Here is a 27,730-nt window from a genome sequence, read left to right as displayed (position 1 = left end):
CCAAACTGTCTGCATATCCTGTGTGACTCCTTTCAAAGACCCCTCTGAAAGTTTGAGCCTAACTTCCCCCAGATTTTGCCCATTCATCTTTCCCTTTGCTAATTTTGCTTTGTATCTTTTTGCTATAAGAAATCATAGTCATGAGCATGGTTACCATGGATAAACCACAGAGAAGTTAAAATCACTTGGAAGGATACCAATGTAGAGGAAGAGGCTGGCAGGTATCAGGCTTTTCAGGATGACGGGCAGTAATCAGGTAATTAAATAATCACATTAGGAGAGTGAGAGGATCACCAAAGTTTCAACCAAGCAACAGAGGTTTTTACCAGGAGAGAGAAAAGGGAGCAAGGACATCAGGCTCACATCCTGAACAAAGGTTTGTAGGGCAAGAAATACTCCAGTGTTACTACTAGGAAAGGTGGTTGGTGGGAGCAGTATCTTAGCGGTCAAAGGTAGGCATACAGAGGATTAACCCCAAATCTGCTCTACCACACAAATCTATCTATGTCTACATTGATAGTACGTCGGGGTTTTTTGGTTCTCTACGGTAACAAATTACCTGCTGAGCACACTAGCTGGGCACAACCTTTCACCATACTCTAAGTCCTCAAGTGTAAACCAACGTTCCTCTCACTTGCTTTGGAGTCTCTCACGGAAGAAAAGATTGCCAGCATTATTTTAACAGCCAAAAGATAGAAATTACCCAAATGTGACATCATCAGAATGGATAAATTGTGGTCTTAACACAACACAATGTTATACTGCAATGAAAATGAATAGTCCATAGCCAAATGCAACAATATGGTCAACTCCCCAAAACACAATGTTGAGCAAAGAAGCTAAAGCACAACAAAACTATGTATTATATAATTCTATGTATATAAAGAACAAAAAACAACCTATGCTATAAGAAGTCAGAATAGTAGTTATCCTTGAGGATGCAGGGGGCTACTGGAAGCCCCCTGTCCATGTATGTTGGGATGGCTTATGGGATGAGTGTTGTTGATACTCTGACTTCTAATCTGGGTGCTTGTTATGTTGGTTAACTATGGTATGTGTACTTTCCTGTATGCATGTATTTAAAAACAGTGATACTCAATATATGTAAAAAAAGCAAGTACGTACTTCACAATGGTACATTTACCATAGATCCATTTTTGTTGAAAAGCACATGACTGTACAGAACAACGCTGGGCAGAATATACACTCAAGTAGTGTTAACAATGGTTAGCTTTGGGTGATTTTCCCCCCTTTCTTTTCTTTTACCTATTAAAAAAATCTTCCATACTTCCCATATTCTTTTTACAATGTATAACCTTTTTCTTTTGAAGATCCTCACCCAAGGATGTTTTTAAATTGATTTTAGAGAGAGTGTAAGGAAGAGAGAAACTGATCAGTTGCCTCTTGTAGAGTCAAAATCTGCAACCTTCTAGTGTAAGGAAGGCTCCAACCAACTGAGCCATCTGGCCAGGGCTACAGTGTCTTACTTTTACAAAAACAAAACTATACCTAATTGCATTTTATGAACTACAACATGTAAAACTCCACACCCACTTTGGGACAAAAAAAAAATGCAATTATATACTGGGCAATGGAGAAAGAGATTAACCATCACTCAACCATAAAAAAATTTAAAAAAATTTACAGAACAATTCCAGCACAAGCAAAATCCTGAATTGCAACATTGGGATTTACATTCTCAACAATGCCATATGCCGCTAACACCCAAGGATTATCAGGATTAGGTGAATACCAGGATTCCAGAAGCACACTCGAGACATCTAGTAAACATGTTTAATGCCCTCTGTATTAGGATAACTGTAAACCATTTACAGTCACTACAATCTTGCCTGCTTCTCATGTCTGGCATTCTTTGCTTTCCCCCTTGTACTCCCAGACTGCTCTTCAAGTCTGGAGGCAAAGGCAAGACTTTCTGGGCCACGAGCTCCTTGCTGGCTGCTCTCAATTGTCTGTGCACCTAAAGCACAAATCACTCTGAAGAAAGCCTCATTTTTGAACTGAAATGTGCTTTGGTCTCACCGAACTGCTTTGTTTCTTTATAATCAAAGCAGTGTCCAGTGTCACAACACTGGACATCACTGCATTTTAAAACCAACATTCACTATGAACTAGAATCAGATTGAGGTCTATTTTGATGTTTATGAGCTAAATCTAAGAACATTTTTACTAGTCAGCCAAGTTCATTAAATAGGAGGACAGCTGGAATTTAAAGGACATCCATACCACTGGCTCACAGCTCTGCACCACCACTGAAAACAGAAACCACAGCAGATTCAGTCTCACCATGTGCTCTTTAAGCCAGACTTACCAGTGTCCCAAAACTAGAATACTGCTTTCACTAATGCTGGCTCTGGGAAACAGAGTATGTTTGGGGCACTCCTTCCTCCTCAAAAGGCTGGAATTACCTCAAGAGCAGTGACTGGGACCTCCGTCTCTAGTTTCCTAGGGCATACTGGTTGGCTACCTGCCGCTGCCTCTGCAAGCCTCTGCTGCTCAAAGCTACATTCTCCCTTACTTCTCTCGCTTGATCACCTTCTACTCAGGGGATACCTCTTTCAAGTTGTTGTCCCTGTGTCTCCATCTTGAGAGAAGCTAAGGCAGCCTCTCTAAGCAAATCTCTATTTAGCATCCTCAGAATCAGGGATAAATGGTGCTTCTCTACTTTTGTAAGTTTGAGTCCAACTGTATTAATACTTGTCATCTTTTTTTTTTTAAATTTATTTAACTTTTATTCAAGTACAGTTTTCTTTCTTGTATTCCCAGCCCTGCACTAATACTTGTCATCTTTTAAAAATACAGTCAAAACAGGTAAACTAAGCAAACTGGAGACATCTGAGTTCCTTTAACAGACTATTCATCTTGATTATATTGTGACACTCCATTGTCAGTTTAAACCAGTCTCTAAATTAATAGGGCAGGAATATTCTGCAACACTGAATCTAGACATTAGAGCTGAACTAACAATGCAGGGGCTTACAGAAGGACAAGGTTTTTCAGGCAGATAACCCAGGGACAACATGTAAATCTGAGACACAAACACTACACACGTCCACTTCCTGTGTGCTAGGAACAGAATACTCAATCTCAGTAAAAAAATAAACAAAATACGCAAAGCAGCCAAACCCTGGAGGAAACTTAAGTCTCAATCTCTGCCTCAAATTCTGTCCTGCAAATAGGTCCCCCCCACATGTTGTATTTCCATGCCCCAGTCACAACCTGAATATACTGGATTTGGAAGGATGAGGAAATGAAAAAATAATCCTACTGATCATGAGAAAACTTCAGCAACGCTCTTAAGTGACAGGACTAGATGAAATGAGCCAACTGTAATGTTTTAAAACTGTCTTTCTACAAATACCATATGATCTCACTTGTATGTGGAATCTAATGAATACAAGTAACTGCCAAACTGGATGGAAACAGGCATGGGTACATGGAACAGACAGAGCTGTCAGAGGGGAAGGAACGGGGTGGACTGGATGAAAGGCCACAGGATTAGCCAAAGAAAATATATGCACAACCCACAGACACTGACAACAATGTGGTGATGGTGGCAGAGGAAAGTGGGGGCTGGGTGGAGATGAGTAAGATGGGGAAAATGGGGACATCTGGAACAGGGTCAACTACTTAAAGGTAAAAAAAAACACCATAAAAACCTGTCCGTCCCAGGTATAGGAATACCTGGCTGACCAGAACTACCTGTGGGACTTACGTATTTTTCAGACTGTAAGACACACTCCCTCCCACCCCCAATTTGGGAGGAATAATGGTTGTTAATGCTGCTGTTGAGTTCTGTTTACATTTACATTGGTGAAATATTGTTATCTATGTTATTAAATATTTTACCACATTTTTTGCTTCAAAAATTTTTTTTCCTATTTCCCTCTAAAATGTAGATGTGTCTTATGGTCTGACAAAATATGGTTGGTTACCTGATTTCCAGGCTCTACTACTCAGACTGTCCAGGTGTGCAGCATGGAAATCTATACTTTAAAAACGTTACTCAGATGATTCTTGTAAGAGATTTGTGAACCAGGAAGAGAAAACTGGATGGGAGTGGTAACTCTGTCGTGATAATTGGTTTCCAAAATGTTGACACTGCTACTGAAGTAAGGTTCTGTTATACCTGTCTTTTCATGTTCTATGTAAAGTTGGGGCAGGGGGCAGAGTGGAGTTAATTCCCCACTAACTGTCTTCTGAATTTGGCTAGTATTTCTCTAAGTGGACAGGCTATGGCTGCACTTTGGGCTGGATGACTATGTGGTGCTATCCAGCATAGTGTAGGACATTTACCATGACTGACCTTGACTTCTTATGACAACAGGATTTCCTAGTCATTGGGACAACCAAAACCACCTCCCTCATATTCCTAAATACTCCCAGGATTGTCAATTCAGCCCAATAGAGAGTCAGTGAGCTGGATTAACATCCCTATCTCCCTACACTTCACATGAAGTTCCACTTTTGGAGGGAGAAAGGGTCTGTCCAATAGGTGATTTTAGGAGGAGCCGGCCCATTCATTCCTCTCTCGTTTGCACCTTCCTGCCCACAGAGGGAGCATTCCATTCTGAGGTTTCCCACTTGGCTGTCTCCTCCTGTCAGATGTGAACTTAGGTGTGGTCTCCACTCTGGAGGGAGAAAAGGGGGCTTGGGCTTCTGCTTTTACCTAAATTCCTATAGCAATAAACAAATCTTAGAATAAGAGAAATTAATTTAGTTAGAGAATATAAACACAACCATAATTCTGCTCTGACACTTTAAAGATGCCTTTCACTATCTTTCTATGTAAGAGAATATTACTGTTCAAAGAGAAAGAACTTTGACAAACATTTTTAATTGAAGAGTTTCATTCTGTCTCAGACTAAGAACCTTGCTTTACTATTGTAAGGTGCATTGCAGGTACGTCCATGTTGTCAGTTGTTACTGGGGCACCAAGTGCCCTAAGTCAGTGACCCAGAGGACTTGGACAATGTGTGAATTCATACTTTTAGAGCATGTAAAACTGGTATTTACAGTTTTTCTTCTTGAAATCGGCCAAGGACATCTGAAACAGTCTACAGGTATTGCTATAGCACTTGCTTTGATGTTCAGAATGATTCAGAAGTGGGTTCAATGTCATGATTTGTGGGTCCTCCAGAAGGTTTTGCTAACACGCAAGCAAACACTATTAAGCAATATTATCTAAATTATGGCTGCCAAGTACTGAAGCTTAATAATGAAACCAAATTACAAAACATTTTCTTGTACAGCTATACAAAAGATACAAAATTTAAAATATCAACAATCTTTAAGTATTCCAATTCTTTTTTTTTTAAATTTAGTATTTTTTAAAAAAGTTTTATTTATTTATCTTTAGAGGGGAAGGAAAGGAGACAAGGAGAGAAATACCAATGTGTGGTTGCCTCTCGTGAGTCCCCTGCTGGGAACTGGCCTGCAACCCAGGCATGTGCCCTGACTGGGAATCGAACCTTGGTTGTTTGGTTCGCAGGCCCATACTCAACCAATTCTTCTACAGTGCCATTTCCTACATCTTCATCACTACTTAACAGTTTAAGGAGAATGTTAATAAAATAAAAATAGATTAAAATATCTAAATCTTTAGATCCCTTCATTCCATGGCATCCTTAAAACACGAAAGTGGCCAGATTTTTCCCCACTATTGCTTAAAATATCATAAAAGATTTATTAGTAATGAACTCTATTCTGAGTCATGGTAGATTATAGGCCTAAGACCAGTGTTGTATCTCATAGGTTGCCAAAGTCATTTCTAACACTTTGACTCCTATTGAATAAGAGTGGAATGAGTCAACTTATCACAACAAAATTCCAGGCATTATCAGAAGAACAGGTTAAATTGATGCCTAGTTTAATTGTCTTAAAAAGGAAGGGGAGTTACTTATTTGAAAATACAGCTAAGTACATACTTATTTATGATTATTTACATTCATATACTGAAAATATCTATTATTTGGACAAATCCTGTGATGTGCCATTTACTATAAAATTAAGTTCTTCCAATGAGCATGAGTAATTTATTTTCTTATGTAAAGAAAGAATGTATAAAATCTTTTTGTTCCAAACATTAAAAATGAAAATAAAAAAAAGCTTAAGCCTGGAAAACTATGAATAAAATACCCACCCATAACTCTGCTCCTCAGAACATCAATTTCTACAAGGACACAGTATGTTTGCTGACTTTAAAATGTTTATTCTTTAAAAAATTAGTTGCTTTTTATACAGCTATACAAAGTTCTTAATGTTTCTTTGGCAATGGAATATAATGGAATTTTACAACTATATAAAAAAGTTACCTTTGCCTAAGAAACAGTATTTACTGTGTGTACATTGACTGACAAAATTCTCTACCACCCAGCAACCTAATTAATTGACGAAATAAGCTACCTCAAAAAGGATGTTATAGGGCTTAAAAAAAAAAAAAAGGGAAAAAGACACACACACACACACACACACACACGCACACACATAACCTTCTGTGGCTCAAAACACAGTATCACGGCCCTATCTGCAGGCAAGTTGCAATAATTGCCAAATACAATTTAATGATAAGAAAAATCCTTTCAATGATGAAAAAATACTTTATAAGTCCAAGTACTGCTTTAGTTTAACTATACATAAGAAATTACTTAACCTTCTGCTATTTCAAATATATTTAATGCTCATTTTTAAAGATGAGCTGCCCCCTTGCCCAATATAACTGTATTATATCTTTGAAATTAAGCAGAAAAACAAACAAACAAACAAACAAACAAAAAAACCCAGTGCTGGTGACAAATATACAGCGAATTCACTTCTTCATTCTTGGTAAAGACTGCAACTGATTCTCAGGACCATGAAGAACTAGAAATTCACCTATTTTCAAAGACTTGTTTGTAGACTATGCAGCAACTTTGTTGTCTTTCTAAAAAAAAGAAAAAAAATCAGCTTAAGCTTCAAAGTACTGGTTATTAATAATTACTTCTAATTTGCTTAAGTATATTTTATATTAACTTTAAACATACCCTCCTTTTACTTTCATGCACAAAAATCTGTACCACTGAATTCCAGGAAATACTTTTAACAACTTCCACATACAGCAGGATCTTATTATTTGTTAACTGCATTTTCTCATTATCAGAGTGTAAAGCAGCAGTGTTGTGGGCTGGTCCCAGGAAGAAGCACCCCCCTCCAAGATAAAGGTGTACCCCACTATCTTTGGTTGCCACCCCAATAATCTTTAAGAACAATGACAAAACTTCAACCTTCAGCATAGTAGTCAAATTCATCAAATACAACCAACAACATATTTTGGAAGAAGATTAATAAAATCTATGGCAGCAGGCAGGGCTGGGAATACAAGGCAGAAAACTGTACTTGAACAAGAATTAAATAAAAATAAATAAATAAATAAAATAAAATAAGTTCTGGAAAAAAAAGAAGATTAATAAAATCTAAGTCTTTGACATCTTTACTAAGTAATAAAATATCCAGACAGTAAAATAACATTGCTTGTCAAGGGGTCATGACAAAAGAAAGCAGTGATTTGAAAATGCATTTTAAAGAATAACTTTTACATTTGAAGTAAGTTCTGAAAATCAGAGCGTTGACTGGGAAATGTTAAAAAGTAACTAGGGAAAAAGCAGTAAAAATCTCAAGGAGCCTCTAGCTTTCCAGCGAGACTAACCCTAAACTAGAGGCCTGTACACACACAGTGTCAGCACCGGGGCTTCCACTTTCCTCAGGAGTGGTTGCTACCACGTACCTTGCTTTTACTGCTGATTCTCACCCTGATTATTAAAAATATGAGTGTCCTGTTAGGACTTAACTTGATCTCTGCATACAACACCAAACCATTTGTACAATGTTATTAAACTGGAATACATATAGCATGGTATAAGCTGGTGCTGAAAGAATTAAGCTGAAGATGATCCTGTTAATGATCCTGCCACTCCACACCAAAGCCAACCTTCGTATGTCCTGATTTCTTTTTTTAAATCTTTTAGGATTAATCCAGACATATTAAGGTCCAAAAACTGTGGTTCTCTGAAAGGAGGGGGGAAAGAAAAAGAACAGGAGAGAAGGAAAAAGGGAGAGACAGAGAGGTAGTGGGATAGAGAGGAGAAAAGGGTGAAAGGGATGGAGAGAACCACGATGAGTGCCCTGTTATCTCTGGACACTCTGAAGAAAAACATACTCAAATGGGTGGCAATTTGTCTCATCTACCCTGGTGGCCTAACCTCTTCACAGCAGCATATAAAACAGTAGCTGGCTGTCTTCCTATCACCCTTGGCCTGATTTCTTCACTCCCAAAAAAGAAATAAAAGGAAAGTACCACAGGACCAAAACCATTACAAGTTTAAGTTTCTGACGTTATTCTTAAGGAAAATCAGGCTGGGAACCAAAGACAGTAAGTTTGGCTTTACTGTACATATTAGCTTGTACCTGTATCAAGAGTTAACCTCTCTGGGTCCCTGGTTTCCTAAGCACGTGTTGGGGTGGGTGCGAGAGAGGTTCAAGCTTTGCTGATATTTTAAAAGAGTTCTAAAACCTGATAATCCTATCAGACCCATGTTCTCATTAATCAGATTTGTTTATGCTCACACTAAAACTGTAATGCTTCATACCACAAAAAACGAAGTCAACCATCACATGAAGACTGCTGCAAATTCCACTGACATCTACTTCTGAGAAGTATCAGATGCTTGAGAAATGAGTTTAATCCCTGCAGGTAAATCTCCTTTATCTAATAGTCATCACTCACTATTTCTACCTTTATAGGTGCCAGACGATACAATTTAGAAGGCACAGGCTGCTGAGGTCAGGGTTTTCCTGGCAGACAGAAGAGCCATTCAACTTTGGAATGGACAGTCAAGGGCTAGCTGCACTTTAGCACCATTAAAGGCTAAAGTAGTGTACTCCTACATAGCAAATGCTAAGCATTTACTTCAAGCTCATTATGCTCCACACCGAGCCAAGTGTTTTGGTAAAAAGTGTAGAATACATATTGAATGATGCCAAGAGGCTTGTATCTAGCCCAAGGGCGCCAAACTCATTTTCATTGGGGGCCACATCAGCCTTGCAGTTGCCTTCAAAGGGCGGAAATAATTTTAGGACCGTATAAATGTAACCACTTCTTAACTGTTGAAGAGTTGAAATTACATTTGGTCATTTGAAGGCAACTACAAGGCTGATGTGGTCCCTGGTGAAAATGAGTTTGACACCCCTGATCTAGCTGGTGATGAAGAACAGAACACATGAAATAGGGAACATGAATGTATTTAAAATGTATGCTAATGAAGGCAAGTATTACAAGAATGTGAGGAAAAGAAGAAATCAGTGGAAGAAGGAAGAGAAATTTCCAAAGACAAAGGAAACCTTGGCAAGAATGTGAAGGGTAAGTGAAAGGGAGAGCCTGACTTTTGGCTATGTCTGACTTCCCACTGTATCATAAACACCAAGAAGGCCGGGACCAAGTCTGTTCTGCTTTGCACCAATGTCCAGCTCAGGGCTTGGTATCTATGAAGAATTCAATATATTTGGTCAATCAACGAGGTCAGAGTTGGAATCAAGCACAGTGTTTATAAGAAATGACCATGAATCAACTTGTGTGAATAAGTTAAAGGGTAATAAGAAATGGGGCTGGATATGTCAAGTGGGACCCTCACAGTAAGAAGAGGAAGCAATGCAATGCCACATTAAAATCTTTTAATCACTGGTCAATGCCTCAGGGTCCAGTGACTGTCACTCCTTGAAACATCTAAGATTATTTTGTCAGGGATACACTAGTGCAGATAAAGACTCATGAAGACTACATCTACAATGCATTCTAATTCTGCAACATACAGGGTGGGGCAATGTAAGTTTACAGTTGTTCATATGGAAAATAATTCAATAATTAATAATAAACTTTTGTGTACTCAACAATTGTAAACCTATTTTGCCCCATCATGTAAGTGATAGGAGTTTTAACTAAAGGCTCAACATGACTCCACACTGAGATGTGGCTTCAAAAACAGGTTTGCACTGATATTTACACATGTACTTATCATGCATACAGTGGTTACTCAAAGTTTAGTTATAGTGAAGTAACAGTCAAATCTGTTATAGATAGATTGACAGCCATTGTCAGTCTTATAGACAACAGGACAGCTATTCTTTCAAATATATAAAAAACTATGAAGGGTATATATACTCTGCATGTTTACAAGGACAGAGTTAAACTAATAGTTTGAAGATACAGGAAAAGGATTTTCACTCCAACTGTGTGTATGTCTGTGAAACCCAAACAGTTAGAGCATCCCTGGAATGGAATGACGCCCTCGGGAAGAGTAAGGTCCCAACTTCTTCGAGGGATACTACAGAAACGGTGGACAATTTGGCCAGGAGGTCAGACCTCTCTTTCCAACTCTGAGACTTAATGACCTTTAAAAGATGTATCTGAGATAAAGACTATGCAACTCTCTTTCCACAAATGTCAACACTGAGAGCCTGAAAGGTTTAGCAACTCAGCTGTGGTCACACTAGCAATAATTCCTAAAATTCTCATTCCAACCCAAGTCTAATTTAAATGTGGTTTTTCCTCACACCAAGCTGACTCAGTGTAGTCTTCAACAAGGAGTTGCAGTAATTTCTTCAGCAGGTAGATGATAGGCCTGAAGTGAGGTCAAGAGATGGAAGCTCTGAAGATCAATCAGTGGGTTACCGTGGCAGTTGGCAAGGACATATCAAAGGAATGAATGTATGATGTAGAAATGGGTCATGGTTGTGCACACTGCCACCACCCAGGAAACAAAAGGAACAGCATATTACTAGCCAATCAAACACTGGGAAGAGGCAGAGCTGAGATGACGGAAAGACAAGAACATGATGAGGTCATTCAGAGGAAGGGTAAGTTTAGGTTAATCATAGACACAAAGCAGATGAAACGGAGCAATGCAGGTCCAAGCTAAAAACTGACTAGAAGGTATGCATCCACAAGCTCACAAAGGGAAAGGGGAAAAGAAAAAAGTGAGAGGGGGGAAGGCAGAGAGAGCGAGAAAGAGAGTGAACACACTCAGGCATGGCTTAGCACTTGCAAGAGTGCAAGCATGAGGATGAATGTTTGTAATAAGAAGCAAACTGAATGTTCCAGGCAGAAGGATTAGATAAAAAAGTCCTGAGATCGGAATAAGCTTGTCACTAAACAAGAGCAAGAAGGCCCACATTAACTGGCAGAGTAAGTGAAGGGGAAACCCACTGGCAAAAAGGACTACAGACAGCATTACACTTAAACTGAAAAAACAACAACAACAAAAAAAAACAGGAAGATCATGAAGCACCTTATAGGCTGTGCTGAGAAATATGTGACTGTGTTTAAAAAATCAAGTGTTAAAAAAATAGATTTCAAGATGGGGATGGTCACCAGTGTCAATTATTGTAGGGGAATAAAGGGCAAATATCTGTGAAAAGGCTACTGAATTCTATAAGCAAAATGTCACTGGCAAGAGCAGTAATAGTGACAAGCGAAAAGACATTTTCTAGACTCCCAGGTGCAATGGAGTCTAGATTTTGCAAGTTAGCAGTGCTGAAGATCCATTAGGCTAACATGGCTGGAGAGACTGAGCTAATGAAGAGGCCGCCTTGGCTGTGATGAGACAATACCAAAGGCATCAAAATTAACACACCGGACGCCAAAGCCACGAAAACTGAACACTAAAGGAGGATCTCAACAATGGTCAGATTTAAATATTGGACAGTGAAATTCCTGCCAGCAGGTCTTGTTGTTTCTAGCTGCCCTTGGCAATCCCTAGACTTCTTTACAGAGGGGTTTTCATCTTTTTGTGATTATATACCTTCCTTTCCACTATCCCTAAAAATCAATAAACTAGGATAGCGAAACTGTTTACAGATTCTCTTAAATAAATAATACATAGTATTATTTAAATATACTATATGGAACTATACAATTTTCTAGCAACTGTTCCCAAATGTCAATATATCATGAGATTTTGAAGACCAAGACAAAATAAGAAAACATAGTTGAGTTTTCCACAAAACTAAATTAAGAGCACTGACTGAGAAACAAATTTACTAGGTTCAAGACTTAGCATCATCACTTACTAGCTGACCTTGGGGCAAATCATTTAACATCTCTATACCCATTTCCTCATTTGTAAAATGGGGATTAAAAAGAAAACCTACACCACAGAGATACTGCTAGGTTTAATTGAGTTAATGTATGAAAAACATTTAGAACAAGGGCTAATACATGAAAAATACTATGTAAATGTTAGTTGCTATTAAATGCATAGGTTTGTCTTCCATTGCGAAGTACATCCTTCCTAGACTCTTTTGGTGTTAAAGCATACTTTGTCATCTGAAATGTAGATGGTATGATATAATCCTTTTTTGGATGATGCCGTTAATGATCTCCTGACCCTCTAGCAAAAAATAGTTTTAAAAGACATAAGAAAAAAAAAAGAAAGAAAAATAATCCTAAGTCAGTCTCTAATAGATTTTAGGAGAAAATTTTACCAGTCCATAAAATCTAAAACCACAGTTTTATAACATACTAAAAAAAAAAACACTTATTAGCCAAGAAGTTACTGCTCTGTAAAATTATATATAAATATCCTAATCAGGTAAAAATAAAAGTTATGCAAATGTCCTAAAAATGTTCACCCAAAATAGATCAAACATTCTGAGTTTCACTGAAATGCATGCTGTTTGTCTGGCATGTAGTTTTATGAAAAGCATGTATTTACCCTATATTCAAAATCTGCAAACTCCCTGCCTCCACGACCTCCTCTGAATCCACCACGAAAGCCTCGAGGGGAGGTAAAGGTACCACCTCTGCCACCACCACGCCCTCTGCTACCACGGAAACCAAGACCTCCTCTGCCTCTGTAGCCCCCACGGCCACGGTTTGGACGAAGTGGGATTCCAAATGTTTCAGCATTTAATCTTCTTTCTTCAGCCCAGGTTGGTCTTCGTTCTCTATTATAAGAATAAATAATCTTTAGTGTATATCAAGCTTTAAAGGACATTTTCAAGCAAAATTAAGTAGCACTAACTTCCAAATTAAGCTGAAGCAATCTCAAGATCAAGGAAGAACCAGCAGCTTATATCAGTCATCACAAGCTGTGCATGGCAATATCTCCTAATATTATGTTAAATTTCATGTGAAAATATGACTAGTATTTAGATTCTTGCAAATACAGTTGATAAAACAAAAGAACACAGTAACAGCACTGATATACTGGGACTGGCGATTAACTCCACCCTCCACTCAGCCCCAGTGGAAGAGAAGGCAAAGCCAGTACAAGAAACCGTCTAAGGAATCTGGGAGCAGGAGGGTGGGTCCCTGAATTCCCACTACGATCCTGGTCCAATTCCTGGACCTGAAGCCTGAAGCAAGACTCTGAATTGCTGCTAGTTGCTCCTATTGTAGAGCCCAATCACAGGGCTCAGAATCCTCCCCATTCATGTTTAAACTGAAGTAGACAACTGCCACCAGGTGGCACTAAATTGTAGCCAGCAGAAGGACGATTTGGATTGGCCAATGGAAACCCTGAAACTCTTTAGTTTGTTATGCTATGTCCTTTAATTAACCTGGCAATTTTCTGTACCCACATTGACTGAAATGTGGCAGAGTTTTACTACATCAGCGAACGTCAAAGTAACATTGATACTTTTGGTCCTGGCTTTATTTGAACTACCTTGTAGGGGGGTAAAGTAAAAGGTCTTACTTCAATGTCAGATGACCACTTCTGCTTTAATTACTAATTTTAATTTTAGTACGGTTATTTTTTAGCAAAATAAAACATTAAAAAGTAACATTTTAAGGTATTTTTAAGTAGTCATTAAACTTTGTAAATTTATAGGAAATTATTTCACAGTTCAATCTCCTAAGAACTTAAGAGCAGCTTAAAAGACTGTACCTATTATCATCACAAGAAATATTATCAAAGAAGGATTTAGTTTTGTCATAGTAGCAGTTAGGTCCGAGTGGATCTTCTTCATCTGCATTTCCTTCGCTGTTCTGAGTATCAACTCCCGAGTCTCCTTTATCTTCACCATTTACAGGCTTCTCTTGTTTCTCAAGTTTATCTTCTAATGGAAAATAAAGGGCACATACCATAAAAGTCAAGACTGTACTAAACATGGACGATCCACAAGTCAAATAAGAGTATTTCCTGAGTAGAAAATAAAAATTCACCTTTCAATTTAAGTTTATTATGAAACTCTCTGTCAATTTCTTCCTTGTTAAATTGTGCATTTGCACTTTCAAAGTCGAAGTCTTTCTCAAATTTCATAGGACCATCTCGCCGAATACCAAATCTTCCCCTGCCACCTCGATGACCCCCACGCCCTCTCCTTGGAGCTGAAGGAGCACCTGGAACTATGTTAATAAAGAAAAAATAAGCTGAGCTAAGACGGAAGTCATTATTGTGGTTTTTATATTAAGTGGTCAACAGAAATGCTTACAAGTCTCTATACATTATTGTATTTTTATATAAAAATGAATTTTAACTAATATTTAATATACGACACACATGAAATTTATATTTATGAGGTCCACACTCATATATGTAACCGATACAATGCACAGCCAAACAATTTGGTACAAAATTACTGTACACTCCTTGAGGGCAGGGGCTATGTTTTGTTCATATCCCTAATACTTAGAGTATGAAACACGAAGTGGGTTCTCAACATTTAAGAGGCCTTTTGTGGACAAGTTTGCAAGGACCAAGATTTATAGGAAGAGAAATAAATGAACATGAGTAAGAACAGATTGCAAGGTAGGTGTTATTTCTGTATCACAGGTATCATAAAAGACAAGAAGCACCAGGTCCAAACCACCCCAACCACTTCCTATTCCATCTTTATTGTCTAAGTGGCTCTGTATTATTCAAGTCTCTCTGTACCTAGTATTTTTCTGCAATATAATGGTAACAGGATTTATAAGATATGATAAAGCAACACCAAAGCAGCACAAATTATAGTGAAAACTTGAGAACCCAAATATCCAAAGTAAGAGTAATAGTTAAGAAAGAAACAAAGCAAAACAGGAACATGGAACAGTACTTGATGTGAGTTAACAGAAAAAGAGCACAAAGCAGTATGAATTAAATGATTATAGTTATGTATAATGTTTAATACATACTGACAAAGATCAGAAGTGATTACGGAGTGACAGATTTATGTTCACTAAAGTTTGAAAAACTGCCCAAGTTTGAGAAAACAAATCACACCCCTCCCACTCCTCAGCAGCATATGCAGACGCTTTAATCTAGTTAAACAGAATATTTAAAACATTCAACTGTACTATTAAAAATGCCTCGGGCCAGAAGCCAGGAAGTACAGCATGATCTTTCTGTCTCAAAAAAACAAAACAAAACAAAAGCAAAAAAAAACAAGTTTAGCCCTGGCTGATGTGGCTCAGTGACTGAGCACAGGCCTGTGCACCAGAGTCGCCGGTTGGATCCCTGGTTAGGACACATGCCTTGGTTGAGGGCCAGGTCACCAGTTGGGAGTGTGCAAGAGGCAACCACACATTGATGTTTCTCTACCTCTCTTTCTCCCTCCCTTCCCCTCTGTCTAAAAAATAAATAAAATCTTTAAAATTTCAAAAAAAAGTTTTAATACAGTCTTTATCTGTAAAATTATAAGGAAAAAAATCTAATAGATTAACCATTGCTCTGTTAATGAGCCTCTGGATGATGAGTTTTGAAGAGGAATAAAAGACACTTTTATTCAGTATTTAATATAATTTAAAAAAATTTTCTTTATTTATTTTAGAGAGATGGGAAGGCAGGAGAGAAACATCAATGTGTGAGAGATACATCGATTGGCTGCCTCTTGCACACCCAACTGGGGACCCGGCCTGCAACCCAGGCATGTGCCTTGCCTAGGAATCAAATCTGCAATATTTTGGTTCACAGGCCAGTGCTCAATCCACTGAGCTGCCCCAGACAGGGTGTATCATATATCTTTTTTTTTTAAGAGAGGAAGGGACCGGAGTTGGGGAGAAAAGGAAGCGCTGATGCAAGAGAGAAACACTGACTGGTTGCCTCCCACATGTGCCCCAACAAGGGACCGAACCGGCAACCCTTCAGCACATGGGACAAAGCTCCAAACAACTGAGATACCTGGCTAGGGCTATTTTATATAATTTTTAAACAATAAAAGTATAGTAATTATTTCATTTTGAGAGAAGGCGTTCTTTTTCCAAATTAAAAAAAAGTAATATATAATAAATCAAACCTAAACTCTGTATTCTATGGCACATAGCACAAACAAAAACACATATAAAAATGTACAGGACAAATGAGATGTTTATACATTTAAAATACATCTAGCTTTCTAAAATTTAAGTGAAAGATCACTTTCCAATTCTTATCTAAGGCAATCACATGTTGCCTTAATCTTTTAATTTGAAAGAGCTTTAAATTATAATTTATTCTATACTAATAAATTAGAAAATATTAATAAAATAGATAAATTTGGGATAAATAATACAGATTACAAAGCAGATAAAATATACAACCTTATTAAATCAATAACCATGAGAGAAAGTTAAAGTTCTTGAACAATTACTTTTCAAAAAAGGCTCAGGGCTTAAATAATTTTAACGCGAAAACATCAAACTTTTAAGGTACAGACAGATAATTCCATTCTTAAAAGCATAGAAAACAATGAAAACAATTTATAATGCTAATATGAAATGGACACAAAACTATAAAAAATGAATACAAAAGAGAAAGCCATACAACAATGAAAATATGACTGTATAAATCCTACAAGCAAACATTCAAGAATACCTTAAAAGACAAAATGCCTACTATCAAATAGGATTTATTCCAGAAATGTAGTGATGCTTAAAAGAAACTTTTATTTTAAAATAATTAGGAAAAAAGCCTTAAAAAATTGTACAGAGTGGTCCTATACCCCCAACACCCAGCTCCTCTTCTAAAGCCAACATTTTAGTTAACTACTATACATTATTCAAAACTAGGAAACTGACATTGGCACAATACAATGAACCACATTACAGATCTCATTCAGTTTTCAGCAACATTGCGTGAACTCATTTTTTGAGTTCATGATATTTCATGGTATTTTGCCAGACATATGGATCCACACAACTACCACCAAAAAGATAAAAAACTGTTAACACAATGAAACTTCCCTGAGCTACTGCTTTATAGCCACCAACCCTAGCCATTCATTTTTTATTGTAATTATTCACTACATATTTCAAATGTTCTTTCCATTGAGAAGCATAAAATATGAATTTTAGATCCAAGTAACTTACCTATTTGTCTCTTGTTATCATTTCTGAGTTGCTCATTTTCTGGTCTTGAAACTTTGTGTACTTCAACTATAAAGAACAGAAGAGAATAAAAATTAACTCACGACACATAATCAACAACCTCTGTAAAGTTAAAAATGAGGAAAAAAACACCCCAAAACAACCACCCTCAAATCTACACCCCCACCACCATCACTACTTTGAGCCAAATCTGAAAGAATGAACATTCTATGAAGTTCAGTTTAAATCTTCTAGGATCATCCATATAAAGTGTATCTTTTTAATGAAAATAAGGTGAATGGAAAATGTCGATGAGTCAATTAAGGAATTAGTAAATAGCTAAAGTTCTACCTCGCCTGTGCTCTTGATTCTCTATTGCTTTTTGGCTGGTAGATGGTAAAGGCCTGGTTGATACAGGGCTCCTTCTCCCAACAGGTGCCGGAGCAGGTAAGTGGGCCGAGGCGGTCTGTACTGCTTGTTCCATGGTAGGGCTTTTTCTCAAAGGATCTAACTGAGGACTTGAACGACCTAAAACGTAACCAGAAGATAAGAAACTACCCTATCCTTCGGGGATTTCAAAATAGACTAGACCCTAAAAAAAGTCTACTTTTACTTCTACCAATTCAAATCTTTAGCACAAATTTGAATTCATCTACTTACTAGACCAGAGTTTAAAACTGATTCTCTTTGGTGGGCTGGTCACTTAAAAAAAAAAGTAAATACAAAACAAAAAAACCCAAAACAAAAAACTCTGCAATTTTATCTGTATTTCTATCCATTGAAATAAGGTTTAAATAAGTTTTTCAAAAATTTCTGCCTAGTACAGGATTCTCTAGGAGTATTACTTAAGATCACGTGGCAGGTGAGATGCCAGTTTCCTTCAGTAACCACAACCACAAGATTCGACTGATACTTTAGCTATTATTTCCAGAGGCTTTGATATTATTAGTACTTTCTGAAGATATGTCTAAAGTGATATCTTTATGTCCACAGGTACTAGTTCCAATAAATTACTTCTATAAAGGAAGTAAAGAACTAGAAAGTGAGGTGAAGTTCTTCAATACCTTAGGGGCTTACGTAAACATCAATACTAAAAATTGCCCTTTGGATAATCACACAGCAGTGATACTCATTCCCTGACATTTAAAAGACCTCTTGTCAAATTTTTGCTTAATATAGGTTTTGTATTTACAAAATGATCAGAAGAATGCCACATCATATTTATCCCTATAATGTTTGTGATAAATCTCTGTTCAAGGTACTCTCATTTCCCATGATACTGCACCAAAATATTTTGCTTAAAATAAATTATACTCATTTTATTAAAAAACAAACAAACAAAAAAACAAATACGCTGCAAATGTCACTACCCACCTGTGCATGTCTGCACAGGCTCCCAACAATTGGTGAACTGGTAAGTGGCAACAAAGCACTGGTTGTCATGCACTGGATGCCTCAGGAGCCACTTATCAGCAACACTGTTGACATTTATGGTTACCTACAGTATGCAACTGCAAATGTGTACCACCATTTCCAGCTATTAATGCCAAAGTTTACTTTGGCATTAATAGAAAACACTGTAACTTCCCCACTGGGTATAATGGGAAATCATGGTGGGTTTATGTACATTTTGGCCTAGGAGAAGACGTTTACTAATCACTTATGACCTTATAAAGGGGTTTAATTTATAAAATAAGTACTAAGGTTTTTGAAAATCCTATTGCTTAGTTAAGTTTTATAATTCTACATTAAATGATCTTCTAAGTTTATAAAACTTACTTTATCAGGCTTTTCTTTGAGAAAAGACCCTACTGCAAGTATTGCAGAACCACACACAATAGGGCAATTACAGCAAGTAAGAACTCTTTTTTGTGTACTTCAAAACCACTGCAATTAGTCTATTAGTCACGATGGTAATTTGTTATGAATATGAAAACACAGGCCATACTAGACATATTATTAGAAATAAATACAATAGCTATTTTAGCAAAATAAAACCACATCCATTATGCTCTTCTCATTCTTAACACAGATTTTAAAAAATTCTACCTGTTTTAATTTTGTAAAATTCAGAAATTACAGCTGGCAAAATAAAAATGCAAATTCACAGGCCTTCTCTGCCATTCTTTCTGTAAATATACCCTTCTTCTAATAAACAGAAATATGTATTTAAAATTTTTTAAATTTTATTTAAAATTTAGTTTAGTCCTAATGATGAGGGAAGGAATCTAGTTATTTCCCCCAATGATCAGGCAGTTTTGTCTGTCCCAACATCATTTATTGAACAGCTAGTTTTTCTTTTTTTATTTTATTTTTTAAAGACTTTATTTATTGCCCTGGTGTAGCTGGTGTAGCTCAGTGGATTGAGTGCGAGCCTGCAAACCAAAAGATCGCGGTTCGATTCCCAGTCAGGGCACATGCCTGGGTTGCAGGCCAGTTCCCGGCAGGGGATGCAAAAGAGGCAACCATACATTGATATTTCTCTCCCTCTCTCCTTACCTTCCCCTCTAAAGAGAAATAAATAAAACCTTAAAAAATATTTTATTATTTTTAGAGAGGGGAAAGGAGGGAGAAAGAGAGGGAGAGAAACATCAACGTGTGGTTGCTTTTTGTGTTCTCCCTACTGGGGAGACACTGCCTGCAATCCAGACATGTGCCCCAGAATGGGAATTGAGCCAGTGACCCTTTGATTTGCAGGCTGGCACTCAATCCACTGAGCTACACCAGCTAGAGCTACCCTTTCTCTAATTTAAAAATAGTATCTACATCATATAATAATTACTTAATTATACTTGGATCTGTTTCTGACTTTTGTTCATTCATCTCAATTTATTCCTACATTGACTGCTTTACTTTATGTATACTTTTATCATGGAGTGAGTAAGCCCTACCTCATTACTTTTTATTTTTAAAATATATCTAGTTACACTTCCATGTTTATTTTTTTTTAAGATTTTATTTATTTTTAGAAAGAGGGAAAGGGAAGGAGAAAGAAAGGGAGAGAAACATGGATTAGCAGCTGCCTCTCCTATGCATCTAAAGTGGGGACAAAACCCCCAACCCAGGCACACGGTCCACCAGGAATCGAACTGGCAATGTTTTGCTTTGTGTGACAACGTCCAACCAACTGAGCCACACTGGTCAGGGCATCCACCTTTATATGTAAGACAGTATATATATGGGTTTAAATTCTCATATCATTGCATTTAGATTAAAAGTACAGCAAGTTTAATTAATATGACAAGTAAAGCCTTCCCAATACTTTACCTCTGTATCTAGGAATAAGATGTTTCTCTCTCTATATTATCTCATTAGGTCCCTCTACTACTATTTGTATTTTTCTTCATAGAAGTTGTTCTTATTTCTCATTATGTATTTTATACATAATTTCTATTACTCATTATTATGAACATCATATTTTATCCCCTTATCTAATTAGTAGGTTAGGTATTGACCTTTGTACATTTACTTTACATTTTTCCTCTAATTTACGTCCCTTATTAGTTCTAGGAATTCACTTTTCAGTGAATTCTTAATTCAAAGTAGAAAGTCATGGCATTGACAAATAATGTTAATTTAAAATCTGTGCCAGATTTCTTTTTCATGTATTCTAATTAAGCTAAAAATTCCAGAACAATGCTGAACAGCACTGACAATAGGCATCCTTATTTATGGTTTTAATAAGAATTCTTCTGGTGCTTTCATACTGAGGTTAATGTCGGTTATCGATTAAGATAGGTAACATCTGATCACGTTCTATGTGGTAGGCACTATGCTAAGGGTACTGCATACATTAAAAATTTATGCATAAGAAGATATAAATATTTCTTACTTTTGGGTAGTGAGACTGTATTTCTAATTCTTCTACAACAAATCTTTAGAATATTTTAAAAGTTATTTTAAATCAATGTAAGTAATAGTACAGCTATTTCAAAAGTGAAGTAGACAGAATTATGTTTAGCACTGACTTGATTTTACCCTCAATAGCTTTAAAAAATAACTGTCTTGTGATTATAGTATCTGAAATGACTTCACATTGTTTTTATTTAAAAGTAAACACACACCCTGGCTGGTGTGGCTCAATGAATTAAGCACTGGCTTAAGAAGAACCTAAACGTTGCCAGTTCAATTCCAAGTCAGGGCACATGCCTGGGTTGCAGGCCAGGTCCACAGTTGGATCGATGCTTCCCACACAGCTATTTCTCTTCCTCTCTTTCTCCTGCCTTTCCTCTCTCTTTATATTAAAAGTAAACGAACAAACGAACATCTGCCCTGGTTGGTGTGGCTCAGTGGACTGAGTGCTGGCCTGCAAACCAAGAGGTCACTGGGTCAATTCCCAGTTAGGACACATGCCTAGGTTGCGGGCCAGGTCCCCGGTGGGGGGCACATGGGAGGCAACCATAAATTGATGTTTCTCCCCCTCTCTCCTCCCTACCTTCTCCTCTCTTTAAAAATAAGTAAAATCTTAAAAAAAAAAAAGTAAACATCTACATAGAGCAATGAGCTAATAACATCCACTTTGGCAGCAGATAAAAATAAGTATGAAATCTTGGGACCACTTAAGGCTATAAGACTGGGTGGGGGAAGAAAAAGAAATAGGATAGTTTAAGAAACTTATTTAAATGCAGACCTCGCAAGCCCCAGGGATTCTGTTGCAGCAGTTCTCATAATCTACCTTTTTAAGCACTCTAGACTGTTTGGTTGTGGGTGGTCCACAATGAGAACTACTTCTCTAGATCAGCAACTTTCAGCCTTTTTCCACATAAACTAATCACCAAAACTCTGGCATACCAAAAATAATGTGTTTTTTGCTGATCTGACAAAAAATGCATATAATTTTGATCTATTCACCCTGGGACCGCTATTGTGTTGTTGTTTTTAAAAAAACATTTTATTTATTTATCTTTAGAGGAGAAGGGAAAGAGAGAGGAAGAGAAACATCATGTATGGTTGCCTCTGTTGTGTCCCCTGCCAGGAACTGCCCTGCAACCCAGGCATGTGCCCTGACTGGGAATTGAACCACGATCTTGTGGTTCGCAGGCCTATGCTCAATCCACTGAGCTACACCAGCCAGGGCCACATCATCTTTTTTTTTTTTTTTAATTTAACCAAGTGGTTTTTTTTTTTAAAAGGTTTTATTTATTTCTCTTTAGAGGGGAAGGGAAGGAGAGAGGGAGACAAACATCGATGTACTGTTGCCTCTCATGTGTCCCCCACTGGGATCTGGCCTGCAACCCAGGCATGTGCCCTGACTGGGAATCGAACAACTGTTGTTTGGTTCACAGGCCCCCGCTTAATCCACTGAGCTACACCAGCCAAGGCTGTCTTTTTTTTGACAATTTAAGGGAAAAGAGGTCAGTGCCCTTGACTAAACAGTCTGGAATTGCATACTAAAAATTTTTTTAATTGATTTTTTTTTGGTGACCGAGAGGAATGGAGCGAGAGCGTGAGAGTGCGACATCAATTCGTTGTTTCACTCCCTTTTATTTATGCATTCGTTGGTTGATTCTTGTACGTGCCCTGTTCAGTGATCAACCCTGAAACCTTGGTATATCAGGATGACACTCTAACCAACTGAACTACCCAGCCAGGGCCTAAAAATTCTTGCAGCACACTGGCTGAAAATCACTGCTCTAAATTCTGTGAGGATGGTAGGAAAGATGCAAGAACATAACAAATAGTTTGTTTTCTCAGCTGTTAATTCAAATTCATTAAGGAGAGTTCATCTTCAACGATGACTCTGGGATTAATTTGATGTACTTAAGTATTAATATATTTATATTATGCTTGCTTTGTAAAAAAATATGAAAGTTACAGAAAGTTCACTCCTTCAGTTTTATGATCTAAGAATTGTAAAGTCTAAATAGTGGAAATCATTCAGTAATATATGTATTGCAACAACAATTAGAAGGAAAGTTTTAAAACAACCAAATAGAAATTATACATGTGATTTGCAAGCTGCAAAAGTTCTTACACTCAGAGAAAGACGAAACCACTATAGAGGTTTAGAATGAAAATATTTGAAGGAAAAATAGCTTACCTTGAGATAACTGTGTTTTTACAGATCTTGTGTCCTGTGTAAAGGCTGAACCAACTGCACTACTTTGGGATAAGGTACCGCTGTTTGATGTTTCTGTTCCAAAGGATGTCAAGGAGCTTCCAGCTTAAGAGATTTTTTTAATGACAAAAAAAAAATCTTTTTTAAAATTTTAAATCTTTCAATTATATATAGTAACATATCATTTTAATAATTTTCATCACCCTTCTGTTCACACAAATTAATCATCCTAGAAATTAATGGAAGTGCACTAAAAATTAATTTGAGAAATCTTTGACAATACTGTATAGGAGAAGAACAATCCAATATATTCTCTAGAATCCCAGATGCAAAAATTTTTCTAACATATGCCATACTATTCTAAGCAGTTATACAGATAAGACAGCAGGGACCCACATCATACAGAAGCAGCAGAAATGGTACATTCTACACCAACATTAAAGTTCAATAATTTTAATACCAAGTATCTGCACAAATAGCCAGATCAGCAGACAGGTCTATGAAGTACTTTCCCAGCATTTCCAAGGTAAGACAATGGACTCCAGTCCACTTTAATGCTTTTCCTTAGGATGGCACTGTGGGGCTGCATTCTGCTTACAGCAGGGGTGTCAAACTCATTTTCACTGGGGACCACATCAGCTCTGTGGTTGCCTTCAAAGAGCCAAAATAATTTTAGAACTGTATAAATGTAACTACTCCTCAACTGTTAAGGAGCTGAAATTACATTCAAGGCAAGCACAAGGCTGATGTGGCCCCCGGTGAAAATGAGTTTGACACCCCTAGCCTACAGCATCTACAAATTGTTGGTAATGCAAGTAACAAATTCCTAGAAAGGGCTCGATGTTTTGCTATGCTAGGTTAGGACAATCTTCTTTAAGTTCCTATAGTACTTACGAATCACTGACTTTTCATATGCTGTGCCGTCCTCTTACTTACTATTAATCTATGTAGGTTTTCTCTGGGAGGAACTATTTCTCTAGCCCTTCTCCCTCCCCGAAACCCAATCTAAAGATGGTAGCCAGAATAATCTTTTATGCCACTCAAATATTGCATAAGCATATTACTACAATGCTCAAAGCTTTCCACTGCTCTCAAGATATTAAGTTCAAACCACCTACACATCTCCCCTTCTATGCCTACTTCTTCTCGTACCACCTTATTTTCACCAGTCTACTCCACAGATTTATCCATCTCCTCTTAAAATATTTGAAGACTATAATCATGCCAGTCACAATCTTCTCATTTTTAAGTTAAGCAACTCCTATTCCTTCAACCATGACTCACCCTCACATGGTATTTACTCCCCACCCTTTGTCTCCTAAGTTAATGAACAGCCATCCTAAAATGGGGTATCGGGGTCTAGCACAGTATCTCAGATGAGAACTAATGGGACGCTCTTGCAGGTGTGATCCAGTCAGGCGGCAGCCCCAGCTAGCCCGAGAGGCCTAATTAAGCCTCCCACAGCATGCCCAGAAATGTTGGGACAGTGCTCTGAGTAATTTCTGTAGGAAGCAGAATTCATCCCATTATTCCTACTACGTCTGGGCAATGATCAAGACGTATACCACTCTGATAGTATATCTCCATGCTGTTCTGTATTTCCTCACCTGACTCAATCTCCCACTGCTTGCCCTCCAGCTAGCAAACTCTTCTCTATCCTCCATCTGGTCTCTGAGCTGGTCACACCACACCCACATCTCTTCCCCCCGTTCTGCTATTATGTCAGATTATTGTGGGTTTTTAAAAAGATTTTATTTATTTATCTTTAGAGGGGAAGGGAAGGAGAGAGGGAGACAATATCAATGTATGATTACCTCTCATGGGTCCCCTGCAGGGAACTGGCCTGAAACCCAGGCATGTGCCCTAACCGGGAATCAAACCTCAATCTGCTGGTTTGCAGGCCCGCTCTCAATCCACTGAGCCACACCAGCCAGGGCAAATTATTGTTTTTTTAATATATGGTGTGAAGAAAGGGTCAATGAAAATTTCTCCCCAGATAGATATCCAGCTGCTGCAACATCATTTGTTAAAAACATCACCAGCTGGTACATCTCTCTACATCCTGCCCCTCTCCTTTCCTGGAGAGAGAATAAATCTTTATTCTCTTTTAAAAAAAGCCACATATCCCCATCTATAGGCCCCTGGTACGGAAGTTCAGTTTGCTTAGAGTGTCATCCCGATATGCCTAGGCTAAGGATTTGATTTCCAACTGGGGCACATACAAGAAGCAACCTACGAATGTGTGAATAAGCAGAACAAACTGATATTTCTCTCACACTCTGTCTTAAAAAAAAAAAGACACCCCCAATTGTACTAAACTGGCATCTTTGTTTTAAATCAGTATTTAACTGGGACTATTACTGTATTCACTATTCTCTTCTTTAAATTATATTTTATTGATCATGCTATTAGAGTTGTCCTGACTTTCTCTCCTGTCCCCCTCTCCAACAAGCGCCATCTACTCCCTCAGGCAACCCCCCCCCCCACTGTCCAAGTCCTTGGGTCACGTGTACAAGTTCTTTGGCTACTCTATTTCCTACAGTGTACTTTACACCCCCATGGCTACTCTGTAATTACCTATTTGCACTTCTCAATCCCCTTGCCTCTTCACCCATTCTCTCTCTCCCTTCTCCCATCTGGCAACTAACATCTCTTGCTGTTTTTAAGATCCTTTCTGGAGCTCCGGCCAAGATGAAGGTGTAGGTGGAAACACTGTGCCTCCTTGCACAACCAAATTTAGGACAACAAAGGTTTAGAAACAAAAAACACAACCAGAACAGAGAGAAAATTGGACTCCATGGACGTCCTACAATGAACCTTTCATCTGTAAGAGGGGCTAAGTCGGCGGCCGGCAGACAGGGGTCACAGGAGGAAAAAGCTCACGCAAGTGCTGCGAAGCTCACAGACCCCAGGTGCGGTGAGGAAACAAGCAGACCCAGTGAGGTGCACAAGGCGGTTGGCTGACTGCAGACACACATTTCCTTGCAGATAAACCAGGCAACAACGGGCAGTGAGAAACCGCGAAACCCAAGCCCCCAGTGACAGAAATAAAGCCTAAAAGCACCAAATGAAAACACCTGTGGGGTTGAGGCGCGAGGAGAGATTCCCAGCCTCACAGGAGAGTTCGTTGTAGAGACCAACAGAATCCTATAAAATATACAAGCCCACTCACTCAGGAACCAACACCAGAAGACCCCAATTTGCTTGTGGGAAGCAGCAGAGGGGACTGAAACCTGAGAGACAACAGAGCAAGTGCCATTGTTCCGTCTCTGACCCCACCCCCACATACAGCATCACAACCCAGTCACTGGGTTGCCCCGCCCTGGTGAACATCTAAGACTCCACCACTCATACATAACAGGTGTGAACAGACCAAAATTAAAATCTAAATCTAAAATAAAAAATTAAATAATAAAATAAAATAAAACAAAACAAAATAAAAATGGCTCAAACAGAAGAACAGATCAAAGCCCCAGAGCCAATACTTCTAAGCAACTGAGATAGACAACCTATCAGATGCACAGTTCAACGCACTGGTGATCAGGATGCTCACAGAACTGGTTGATTATAGTCATAAATTAGAGGAACATATGAAGGCTAAACTAATTGAAATGAAGGGAAATGTACAGGAAACCAATAGTGATGGAAAGGAAACTAGGACTCAAATCAACGGAATGGACCAGAAGGAAGGAAGAAACAACCAAACAGAAAAGAAGGAAGAAACAAGAATTCAAAAAAATGAGGAGAGGCTTAGGAACCTCCAGGACATCTTTAAATGCTACAATATCCGAATTATGGGGATACCAGAAGGGGAAGAGGAACAGCAACAAGTGGAAAACTTATATGAACAAATAATGAAGGAGAACTTCCCCATTCTGGCAAAGGAAATAGACTTCCAGGAAGTCCAGGAAGCTCAGAGAGTCCCAAAGAAGGTGGGCCCAAGGAGGAACACACCAAGGCACATCATAATTACATTAGCCAAGATAAAAATGAAGGAAAGAATTCTAGAAGCAGCAAGACGTAAGGGGACAATCACCTACAAAGGACTTCCCATCCCACTGTCAGCTGATTTCTCAAAAGAGACCATCCAGGCAAGAAGGGGCTGGAAAGAAGTATTCCAAGTCATGAAATCCAAAGACCTACAGCCAAGATTGATCTATCTAGCAAAGCTTTCATTTAGAATGGAAGGACAGATAAAGTGCTTCTCAGATAAGGTCAAGTTCAAGGAGTTCATCATCACCAAGCCCTTATTATATGAAATGTTAAAGGGATTTATCTAAGAAAAAGAAGATAAACAATATGAACAGTGAAAGGACAGCAAACTCACAGTTAATAACAACCACACCTAAAACAAAAGC

The 27,730-nt window shown here is 38.0% G+C and overlaps 1 protein-coding gene across 4 annotated transcripts in view; it reads right to left on the bottom strand.

The window, feature by feature from the left end:
- Nucleotides 1-5,734: 5,734 nt before the first annotated feature.
- LSM14A (LSM14A mRNA processing body assembly factor) overlaps nucleotides 5,735-27,730 on the bottom strand; it is a 53,750-nt gene continuing 31,754 nt past the window's right edge. Inside the window, exons 4-10 of one of the 4 annotated variants that reach the window (XM_037030713.1) lie at nucleotides 23,355-23,477; nucleotides 17,666-17,842; nucleotides 17,318-17,383; nucleotides 14,216-14,398; nucleotides 13,938-14,112; nucleotides 12,762-12,993; nucleotides 5,735-6,940 (exon numbers count right to left, since the gene is read on the bottom strand). In XM_037030713.1, coding sequence (XP_036886608.1) covers nucleotides 6,917-6,940; nucleotides 12,762-12,993; nucleotides 13,938-14,112; nucleotides 14,216-14,398; nucleotides 17,318-17,383; nucleotides 17,666-17,842; nucleotides 23,355-23,477 — 980 coding nt within the window. In that variant the 3' untranslated portion in view covers nucleotides 5,735-6,916. The remainder of the gene's footprint in view (nucleotides 6,941-12,761; nucleotides 12,994-13,937; nucleotides 14,113-14,215; nucleotides 14,399-17,317; nucleotides 17,384-17,665; nucleotides 17,843-23,354; nucleotides 23,478-27,730) is intronic. The other 3 variants (XM_037030715.1, XM_037030716.1, XM_037030717.1) reach the window with 3 other exon arrangements.

This window comes from Sturnira hondurensis, unplaced genomic scaffold (assembly GCF_014824575.4).
Source record: "Sturnira hondurensis isolate 20B ecotype Veracruz unplaced genomic scaffold, ASM1482457v3 Scaffold0020884, whole genome shotgun sequence".
Lineage (NCBI taxonomy): Eukaryota > Metazoa > Chordata > Mammalia > Chiroptera > Phyllostomidae > Sturnira > Sturnira hondurensis.
Note: the sequence above shows the minus strand (reverse complement) of the source record. Positions and strands in the feature narration are given on the sequence as shown.